The sequence below is a fragment of the Macaca nemestrina genome, chromosome 2, assembly GCF_043159975.1.
Source record: "Macaca nemestrina isolate mMacNem1 chromosome 2, mMacNem.hap1, whole genome shotgun sequence".
Taxonomy (NCBI): domain Eukaryota; kingdom Metazoa; phylum Chordata; class Mammalia; order Primates; family Cercopithecidae; genus Macaca; species Macaca nemestrina.
In genome coordinates this window covers 202,344,528-202,355,758 of record NC_092126.1, presented here as the reverse complement: position 1 = coordinate 202,355,758, position 11,231 = coordinate 202,344,528, and the positions used below count along the sequence as shown (strand labels likewise).

General features: G+C 36.6%; 1 protein-coding gene across 23 annotated transcripts in view; it reads left to right on the top strand.

Annotated features, from left to right (window-relative positions):
* The window catches only part of LOC105485558 (roundabout guidance receptor 2), a 1,382,758-nt gene that overhangs the window by 831,985 nt on the left and 539,542 nt on the right, over positions 1-11,231 (top strand). For 22 of the 23 annotated variants that reach the window (XM_071089525.1, XM_071089527.1, XM_071089519.1 and 19 more), the window contains one exon: positions 4,179-4,505. In XM_071089525.1, the coding sequence (XP_070945626.1) occupies positions 4,179-4,505 (327 nt within the window). Of the gene's footprint in view, positions 1-4,176; positions 4,506-11,231 lie in introns of those variants that run through there. The other variant, XM_071089613.1, reaches the window with a different exon arrangement.

The following is an 11,231-nucleotide window of genomic DNA, read 5'->3' as shown; positions in this document are numbered from 1 at the left end:
CCTATCTGGCTGGCAAGACTGTTACAGTTCACTTTATGTCCTAATGCTCTACTGCAGGCCTGATGATTTCATTATAACCTAAAATTATAAATGAAGAAAATAACATTAACTGTTGTTAGGAGTGAGGACAAATTGTTACACATCTTTTATTAAACGTGTTCACAGTGCTCTTTTATCTATCAATTTTTAAAAATTGCTTGAGATATTCATATTCCACAAAATTCACCCAATGTGTATAATAATCTTTATTATATTCACAGAATAATGTAACCATCACCATAATTAATTTTAGAATATGTTCATCATCCCTAAGGAAATCTCACCCCCATTGGCAGCACTTTCCCAGTCCACCTTCATTCCCCACTTCCATACCCCAGCCCTAGGCAAGCATTAATCTGCATTTTACGTCCATGGATTTCCTACTGTGGACATTTCATATGAATGGAATCGTACAATATATGGTCCATTGCAACTAGCTTCTTTCACTTATTTTTTCAAAGTTCATCTATGTTGCAGCATGTATTATTAATACTTCATGTTTAAGGCTGAATAATATTCCATTATATGGATATGGCACATTTTATTTATTCATCATGGACATTTATTTTGTTGATTCATTCTTTGTTATCCATTCAGTTGGTAGACATTTGGGTTGTTTCTACTTTTTTGGCTATTGTGAATAATATTGCTATGAATATTCATGAGTGAGTTTTGTGTGGATGTATGGTTTCATTTTGGGGTGATATATATCTAGGAGTGAAATTGCTGGGTCATATGGTAACTACATGTTTGACATTTTGAGGAACTTCCAGATTGTTTTCCAAAGTGACTGTACGATTTAAATTCACACCAGCAATGGATGAGGTTTTCAGTTTTTCCACACCCTTGACAATACTTGTTATTTTACATTGCTTTGATTATATACATCCTAGTGGGTGTGAAGTGTATTTCACTGTAGTTTTGTTTTGCATTTATCTAATAGCTAATGATGTTGAATATCTCTTTATGTGGTTATCACTATTTGTCTAACTTCTTTGACAAATTTGTCTAACTACTTATTCTAATCCTTTGCCTATATTAAAATTTGATTATTTATATTTTTATTGAGCTATGAGTTCTTTATATGTTCTAGACGTAAATCCATTGTTAGGTATATGATTTGTATATTTTTTTCTGATTCTCTAGGTAGTCTTTCAAGCACAAGTATTTAAAAATTTTATAACGTCCAGTTTATCTCTTTTTTTCTTCTGTTGCTTGTGCTTTTGGTATCATATCCAAGAAGCCATCACTTAACTCAGAATCATAAAAACTTGCCTCTATAATTTCTTGTAATCATTTCATAGTTTTACTTTTTATATTTAGGTTGTAGATGTTCTTTGATGTTTTTATTAAAGTAGGAGTAAAACTATTAGATGAGTATCCTGACATGACAGCACTGTAATCTCTAGGTAACATAGTTTACATATATTGTAATGATAAATGAGTAAAATGCTTTGTGTGCTCATTGGACATACTGGATTTTAAATCTTATTGCTAAATAGCTTAACTATTTTGTCACTTTTTCTTTTATAAATCAATTATTTTATATTTTATTTAATAAGTATTAGTGTATTTCAGGTCTTATTCAGCCCATATCCAGGCCTACTGCCTAATAAGTTAGGGAACAAGTTGATATACTAAATAGCACCCTAGTAGCATGGGTGATTTACTTGCTTACTTTTAATAGTAGAACAGTTTTTGCAGTAGGGAGAATGTAGGTCACCGTGCATAGGGAGATTAAAGGAGAACAAAGAGGCTATCTAAAGAGATGATTGTAACCTACTATATGCCTGTTACATGAAAAGTGACATAAAACTCTTGATGTATTTTAGGATCAGAGTCTATGGCTATGTATCCAGACATTTACATTGAGAATATGTTTCTGATTTGCAAGCTACTTATATTCAGCCACTCATATTTAAAAACTTTGAAGTCTTTCTTGAGTATGAATTTAAAAATTCCTTGTTACTTTTATATTCTGTAAATTCCTCATTGCTTTAAGACCCGGTACTCATGCTCTATAACCTTTATTATTGTGATGTATACTACAATTACCTATCTATATGCTTTGGATCTCTTCAGTTTTGTAAAATAAATTTCTGACCAGTAGACCATAAATTACTCTTTTGCTTTAGATATCTAACACTTGTAATGTATACATTCTTTTTTGGTCTAATGTGATTAAAAAAAATAGTCAGCAACTTTTGATAGTTAATCCTCTTCAAAAAAAAAAGTTTATTTAAGACTGAATTAAATTCCCTTTAATACATTAAAATATGTATTTTCAATTAATATTGAGCATGAACTGAGGTAACATTGAGAAGTAAATATTACTGCTATCTGTTGAAGAGAAATGTGCTCATATTAGGTGATTGGTTGGAAAGTCTTACATAAGAGCAAATTTTTAAGAAGTGCTTATCTATATAATCATTATGTCCCCATATATGGTGATTCCTCTCAGCATCTCCTTTTTATTTACTTGGAGCAGCTAGTAGAACATTTTCATGAATAATGGTAATTGACACCATATAAATGACAAATATCAACAGATCCTTCTCTTCCTATTTCTTTTCTTTTCTCCTTTTTTTTTCTTTTTTTGACAGAATTTTACTCTTGTCGCTCAGGCTGGATTGTGGTGGCGCTATCTTGGCTCACTGCAACGTCTGCTTCCTGGGTTCAAGCGATTCTCCTGCCTCAGCTTCCCGAGTAGCTGGGATTATAGGCGTCCACCACCATGCCCAGCTAAGTTTTTACATTTTTAGTAGAGATGAGGTTTCGCCATGTTGGGCAGGCTGTTCTCAAACTCCTGACCTCAGGTGATCTACCCACCTCGGCCGCCCAAAATGCTGGGATTGCAGGTGTGAGCCACCGTGCCCGGCCTCTCTTCTGATTTCTTACACCCCTTATGGCCCCACTTGTATTGCATTCACCGGGAAGTCACTGGTACAATCTCTCTTTCGTTGTACTGTGTATGGTGATATACCAAATTCTGTCAAGCATTTCGATAGGGTGTATTTTTCCTTCTTTTCCACCTAAACCATCATTTCCCAAGGTCAGGTTCTTTTTATTTTTCTCTTGAACTATTTAAGTAAATTGCAGCTGTCTTCATGTCTCCATTGCTATCCCTTATTGATAATGCAGACTAAAACTATCTTTCAGTTATACAGATAGTCATGTCACTGCTCCCTTAAGAATCTGGGAGCCATGTAAAATAACATCACACTCTCCTGAGCACGGTACGAAGCCCATTGTCTCAGGCTCCAAGGCTGCCTCAAACCTTTTCCTGCCATATCAGCTTCCTTCCTGATTATGAAACGTACCATGCACATAACTCTCATTTCTTTGTCTTTTTGCTGATGGTATCTCTTGACATGATGCTTTTTTATTTTAGTTGTCATTTTTCATTCTTTACAGCCCCATCTAAATATAATTTTTTTGGGGGAAGAGATCTCTTATTATGCCTAATTTAGGGTTAACTTTTAATTTTTTTTCTTTCTGCCTATAGTGCATTTCTTATATACCTCTATGCAGCATATTACATTTTAACATACGGATTTATACTTGAGCTCTTCAGTCAAACACACCTGAGTTCAAAAGCCTGCCTCTACTGCAGCTTCATCTACATTTCTGGGCAACTGACATCATTTACTAAGCTTTTGCCTCATCTGTTAAATGCAGATAATATTTGTACATAATTTGCAGGTCTCTTTTTGCGTTAGTCTGATAACACATTGGCAGCACATTATCTATGTGTGTCTTCTAGGTGCTTGCTTACGTGACTTTCTTCCTCAGTATATAACAAGCAATCTGAGGACGGGAAATTAGTGTTACTCATCTTAGTACCCATGCTGATCCCAGAAGAACAAGAAAGTCTCTTGTCCTCTTTTACTTCTGCTTGTCATGATTCATGGAACACATTGAACCTAAGTCCTTTGAGTTAACATATTAATTTATTGGTAAATTGCCCCATTCTACAAAGGAGTTGAGATGACTTCTGAGATGCATACACAAAACGAAACATAAAATACTATTCAATTGAATAACTGAAGAGTTTAATTTCACCATCAGGAACCTCAGTGAAACGGAAGGTTGAGATAAGGCAATGTTAAAGCTTGCCTTTATTCTGTCCTGTTTTGCAGGATCGCGTCTTCGCCAGGAAGACTTCCCCCCGCGGATTGTGGAGCACCCTTCTGATGTCATCGTCTCGAAGGGAGAGCCCACGACTCTCAACTGTAAGGCGGAGGGCCGGCCAACGCCCACCATTGAGTGGTACAAGGATGGGGAGCGAGTGGAGACTGACAAGGACGATCCCCGGTCCCACAGGATGCTTCTGCCCAGCGGATCCTTATTCTTCTTGCGCATCGTGCATGGGCGCAGAAGTAAACCTGATGAAGGAAGCTACGTCTGTGTTGCAAGGAACTATCTTGGTGAAGCAGTGAGTCGAAATGCATCTCTGGAAGTGGCATGTAAGTGAACATAGTGAACCTCATATGCACATTTACTTTTACTTATTTCAAGTAAGTTTCGATGTGTTCCCATAGATGCTAAAACCTAAAGAATCAATCAACACATTGCATGATTTTACTTGGTCTTCTTCAAAGAAGTCTGGTCAAGATAATATCAAGCCAGGGTGTTGTAGTCAATTTGTTTATGTGAAATCAAGATGGCCAATATGTTATTATAAGAAAACACAGAGGCAATGAGGCTGTTCATACTTAAGATTTGAATTATTAATGAAAGACATAATCAGGTATTAAAATTGGCTATGTTAAAATGAAAAGTTGATGTGTAGCATGACACCAAATACAAGGCATACATTCAATATCGTACCTATGTCTGTTATCAATTTATATATAAGTAATTATTGATAAACACACCCTGCCACACACATATAAACATATACATTAACTTCGAAATCCACCTTTTATCAGCAACATTAAAAAGAGCCTATTCTTTTATTCTGTAGCTTATACCTACTCTTCCAATTCAGGAATTATTACCTTAGGTGTGGCTAGGAGAATACCCCAACAATAACAGCAATTATACTTTATTTATTTACTTATTCACTTAACGCTCATCGGAGAGGAGATCTGCTGTCTGCGCGAACAGAATGTTCATATATGGGAGGGTTCTCACTTCTACTCAATCTTGGTAATCAAAATAGCTAAGGACTTGCCTTACTGTTGCTGTTTTTATATATTTATTTCCTCATCAAATAGCGCAAATAGGAGTGGTAAATCAAGATATCAATGTTTTCCATCGGTTTAAACACTGCCTGCGTAACTTCATGGATGATTTTCTAGACAAAATTAAAAATAGGGTAGTGTTTTTTTTTTCCTAATTTGTAACTGAGGGTTTGGGGTTATAATGTAAACAATACCATAAAAGTTTGACATTAAGTTATCTGTTTTGAGGAAAGATTTTATCTAGAATAAACTGCGAATAAGATGCCAACAATTCCTGTAATCTCAGCACTTTGGGAGGCCAAGGTGCGGGAATCACGTCAGGAGATGGAGACCATCCTGGTTAACATGGTGAAACCCCGTCTCTACTAAAAATACAAAAAACGAGCCGGGCGAGGTGGCGGCGCCTGTGGTCCCAGCTCCTCGGGAGGCTGAGGCAGGAGAATGGCGGGAACCCGGGGGGCGGAGCTTGCAGGGAGCCAAGATGGCGCCGCTCACTCCAGCCTGGGCCGCAGAGGGAGACTCCGTCTCAAAAAAAAAAAAAAAAGGCAACAATTATGCCTTAAAATCTTTGCACTCTTCAGCTTCCTTGTTGTCATGTACATCTTCAAAGATAAGAGAATTGGGAGATTTCAGGATGCTGGAGTCTTATGTATATAGCTATATATATTTTATCCTAAATAATAGCTCATGGACTCATGTCTTTCTTTTGGTAAACAAAATTGTACTTTTTTTTTTTTTTTTTTTTTTTTTGAGACAGAGTCCCCCGCTGTCACCCAGGCTGGAGTGCAATGGCGTGACCTCGGCTCACTGCAACCTCTGCCTCGCGGGCTTAAGCAATTCTTCTGTCTCAGCCTCCCAAGTAGCTGGGATCACAGGCACCGCGCCCAGCTAAGTTTTGTATTTTTAGTAGAGACAGGGTTTCACCGTGCTGCCCAGGCTGGTCTTGAACTCCTGACCTCAGGTGATCCACTTGCCTACAGTTTCTTACACAACTATTCCAATGATGTTTTTCGTTCTCAGCCATCTATGTCTGATTTATAGTTTCTGCTAAGAAACCTGGAACCCACAGATTCTGGAAATGTTTAACTCCAATAGGAAAAGACTAGGAGAATCCTAAGACCCATATTTTTTATTTTTTTTGAAGTGCCTTGAGATACGAGCATTAGGACTTTAGCTAACAGTGGGATTTTGTACTGGCCACCAAATAGTTTTATTTTTATAAAATAATACTTCAAAAAGCCCTTAAATGCAGTTTAATGAAATTTGAAATACACACACACAAATTCAAGAATGCAAATATCCATACCTGTTCCATTTTTATTTTGAAATATCTAATTTTGGAAACTTTTCAAACATATTGAAATACTTCAATACCAAATTTTATTGATTTTTACTCCAACAGACCCTTTTATGGTGAATATGATTGGCGTTATTCTCCCATTTTCAAGATAAAGAAAATGATGCCCCAGAAGTTTAGGTGACCAAGATTCAGACAATAAATTAATGGGGTTGCTAGACCAGGACCTGAATCTTCTAATTTTTATTTTTAGGGAATTGTGTTGTATTTGAAGAAACACTCTAAATGAAATCTGTTCTTTTTTAAATACATAAAAATTAAGAAATTTTAATTTTTCAGAATTTTAAAAATTTTATCTACTCAGCAGCAAATAACCTGTTTAAATTCTTAACCAAATTTTACTTTTCAAAAGTAAAGTATATAAAATTGACCAGTCATTTTATTGTCTCATCTAAAAGAGTTGCTTTCTTTTGTAATTGCATCATTAATAATGAATCAAAGTGTTTTAGTGGGAATATTTTAAACCATGATTTGTGTGTGTGTGTAATGTGACAGTAATTTTTTTTTATTTTGAGATAAGTGAGCTTTAAGAAATGCTTGAATTACTCATGACCTAGAGAGGAAAACAAGAAGGCTTGCAAATTGGATTAGGTAGTGAATAAAATTCCTTTTTCTAATGCCATGTCAACAGTTCATTCCATTTGAGGCATCACAAGGTCAAATAATATTCATTTATATGTTGCTCATCTCTTTCCATTAGCTCATCAGTCTTCTATCTTTCCTTATGTATTTCATAAAACATATTAATATGGAAATTTGGGTCAAAGCATTGTGATTTTTCAGTACCTATTGGTAACTAATGTGTATTTTTATAAAATGACAGAGGAACAGCAGTAGAGGAACAACTCCAGATTATGTTAAATTGGCCTTCATATTTTAGAAAACTCAACATAAATACTCATTGTGGTACATTCACTTAGTTTATTAATGGAAGGCAGATATCCACTGACAGAGGTGTTAAGGAATAGCAATGAAGACACATTCCAATGTGTTCTCAAAGAGCTCACATTCTAGTTGGGATGACAAACATGTAAATAAAGAATTACTATACTAAATAGACAAACAATAAAGCCTTTATAAAGACATGTAAAAAATACTATGCAAATCCGGAGGGAAGATATGTAATTCTTTCTAGATAGGTAAGTTTAAGAAATGATTCTAAGAGGATACATTATTTTAGCTGTGATTTAAGGTCATGTAAGAATGTCCCAGGTGGAAATTGAAGTGAAAGACCATTCTGGTAGAAAGAATGGAAGCTTAAATGAACACTGCGTATTTGGAGAACTGCCAGGTGTCTGGATATGAGGTTGGGGTCAGAGTAAATTGGAAAGGTAGGCATATGCTGAATCAAAATCTAAGCTATTTTGTTATGAGAATGGAGAATCTTTGAAAGAGAATTGAAGATTGCATTAAAGGTATGATGATTGAAGCCAGAGAGGCGTTAAGTAACTCAAATAATTCAGAAAAGAGTTGATGCTAGATTCTGAACTGAACATAGCAGTGCAGATTGGAAGGAGGAAACAGTGGGAAACATATTTAGGAATTAAAACTCTGTGACATTGTGATCATTTTGGAGGAGTAGGGGATGATTACTAGATTTGTTTTATTTTGTTTTGTTTTTTGGCTGAGTGACTGGCTATATGGTGCTACCATTCATAGAGGTGGAGGGTAGGTAGGGGAGAACTAACTTTAGGGAACAGAACAGTATGGTAAACTTCAGCTGTATTGTTTGACATACCAAGGAAACAGTAAGCTTAAAATATCTCAAGTTTCATTAAAGAAACAGCTTCTCGAGTTGAGGGGAGAGGTCTTTCCAAGATAGGTGTGGAAGCCACGAAGGTATATAGAAGTGGATGTGATTGCCAGGCAGCCTGTGTTCAGGGCGCAGTTAATAAGAGCTGAGTCCAATCTCAGTGCTCAGAACAGCAATATTTAGTGGTGGTGAAGGCAAGAAATGCTCATGCAAAAGGGTCAGTCTCAGTAGAAGTATCAGAGTGATAGAATATAGGCAGTGAAGTGGCAAGAATAACCAAGGAATACTTTAAAAAATACTGAAAGTGTGGCCAAGTGTGATGGTTCACACCTGTAATCCCGGCACTTTGGGTGGCCGAGGTGGGTGGATCACTTGAGGCCAGGAGTTTGAGGCCAGCCTGGCCAACATAGTGAAACCCTGACTCTACTAAAAATACAAAACTTAGCCAGGTGTGGTGGTGAGTGCCTGTAATCCCAACTACTCAGGAGGCTGAGGCGGGAGGATCGCTTGAACCTGGGAGGCAGAGGTGGCAGTGAGCTGGGATTGTACTACTTCTCTCCAGACTGGGTGACAGAGCGAGACTCTCTCTCAAGCAAACAAGCAAACAAACAAACAAACCACAAGCGTACTAAAAGTGGTTGACACAATGCAAATCCCAAATGATGGTCAAATAAACAGTACCTGTGGGCTCTAGTGATGGGGACAGAGCACAACAGCTGAAGAGTGAGTAGTGGTGGGATGGAAGTAGCACATGCTGCCAGTTCTTTCCTAGAATGTAGTTCTGAATGGAGCATGGAGAATTAGAGCAGGGTACGTCAACCTCTGCATTTCTGACATTTGGGATCAAAATTTATTCAGTGTGTGTGTTTGGGGTGGGGGGGTGGGTCATGCTCTGCATTGTAAGATGTTTAGACATACACCTCTGGCATTTGTTCACGAGATGCCAGTGGGATCCTCCCTAACCCTGTTGAGACAAACAGTGTGTCTCCAGATATTGGAAATATTCCCAGGTGGGAAAGTCAGTTGAGGACCACTGACCTAGATGTACCTAAGTAGTCAAGAGCATATTAGTATGTAGGACATAAACATGTGACAACTTTTTTTATAAAATGATTATTGATAAAAAAATATGGATTTTTTTTTTTTTTTTTTTTTTTTTTACTATTTTTGCTTCACATTAGTTGTCATTTTTAATTTCAAAAATGTTGGATTCTACTATGATATGAAATGTGGAATTTTATTGATAACCATCTGTCTTGACTGGTTTTTTGGAAGTCAGCCAGTTCTTTACCATATTGTATTCATTTTGATGTTTGTTTGTTTTCCTTTAATACATGCTTCAGCTTTATGTTCTGGAACAACACAGCAGAGGGAAAAAAATTCAGGACCAATCATTGCAATGGAATCACCTCAAATTTGCTTTTACTTTTTTCTTAGTTTGCAAAAAAAAAAAAAGCTATCCAGAAAGTGTTTTTTGAGTCACTTGACCTCAAGAGTAATCTCTAGGCAAAAATTGTTTTTTAAATAGTTGATAATGGTTGTAGAGTTGATAAGAAAGAGGCCTGGTACTCAAAAAGCTAATACGTAGTTTCCCAGTGGGACCACCAAGACAGCCATGGTGTAGCTGGTACAGATAGAGTTTCAGTTCTGAACCCTTGTGCTCCCTGTTTATGGAGCAGAAGGAGCACAGGGGGTCCTCACAGAGATTGTAGCTGCCTGTGATGCAGCCTGAGTCAGTGGCAGCCTCTAGAGATGGCAGCTGTAGCCCCAGGTGGCAAATATATGACAGCAGCTTGATCTATCGACCAGGGTAAGAGGGGGTTCTGGCCTAAATGAAAATTCATGAAAAATTGATGAAGTCCCCAGATTATTTTTTCCGTTTCCTTTTCTCAGCACTGTGCCAGTGCGGAGAGTGGAGATTAAATGAGGTGCTGAACACTTTAGTGGCAAGGAGGTTGTGGTTCAAAGGTCAGGGGTCACATAGAAACCGATCTTTTTTTTTCTTTTTTCTTACTGCTAAAGCAAAACACAGGAAACTTTTCAGATTAGCTGTGATTTACCTTTGCTTTGATAAATAAAATGACGACATGCTCAAAAGTTGGCTTTTGATGCAGTTACAAGAGAACAGATGTGATTCATAATTGAAACGTGGAACTGGAAATAGATTGAATTCCATGACTTGAGGATGATTTTTTTTCTTTCTCTTTCTTTTATTTGTTGTCTTCTGTATCAAGGCTCATGCTGTATGAAAGTCATTTAGGGAAGAAAAAGGTCTTGCATTATTTATAGGTCACGGATTGCAGGAATAGCAAAGCTGTGGAACAAACATAATGCTCCTGTTTGCTTTACATCAAAAATTAAATCGATGGTTTATCTGTATGAAGAAGAGAGGTTACAGAAGTAGACTGACTTTAGTATGAGAGGACACAGGTGGCATTAAAAATGAAGACAACGTAAATAGCTTCCTTAATATCCTCAAGTTAATAAATATGTAAATTTTTGTTTTTTATTTTATTTTGGCTGTCAATGAATCTTATCTAGGCAAAATACCTTTATACATCATAAAGACACAAGATAAATTAAATTGCAAAAAGACCAATCCATAGAGAGCTTTTCAAAAAAATGCTTAATTGAGATATATTTAACATACCATATCATTTACTCTTTTAATATATACAAATCAGTGTTTTTGGCATATTCACAGGGTTGTGCAATGAACACTATAATCAAATTTAGAACATTTTCATCAGTCCTACAATGAACTCTATACCCATTAGCACTCAGTTCCCATTCCTACACCCTCTCACCCCAGCCCTAAGTAAAAGCTAATCTAATGTCTAGAGCTATACATTTTCCTATTCGGGACAATTCGTATGTTGGAATGAAACAATATATT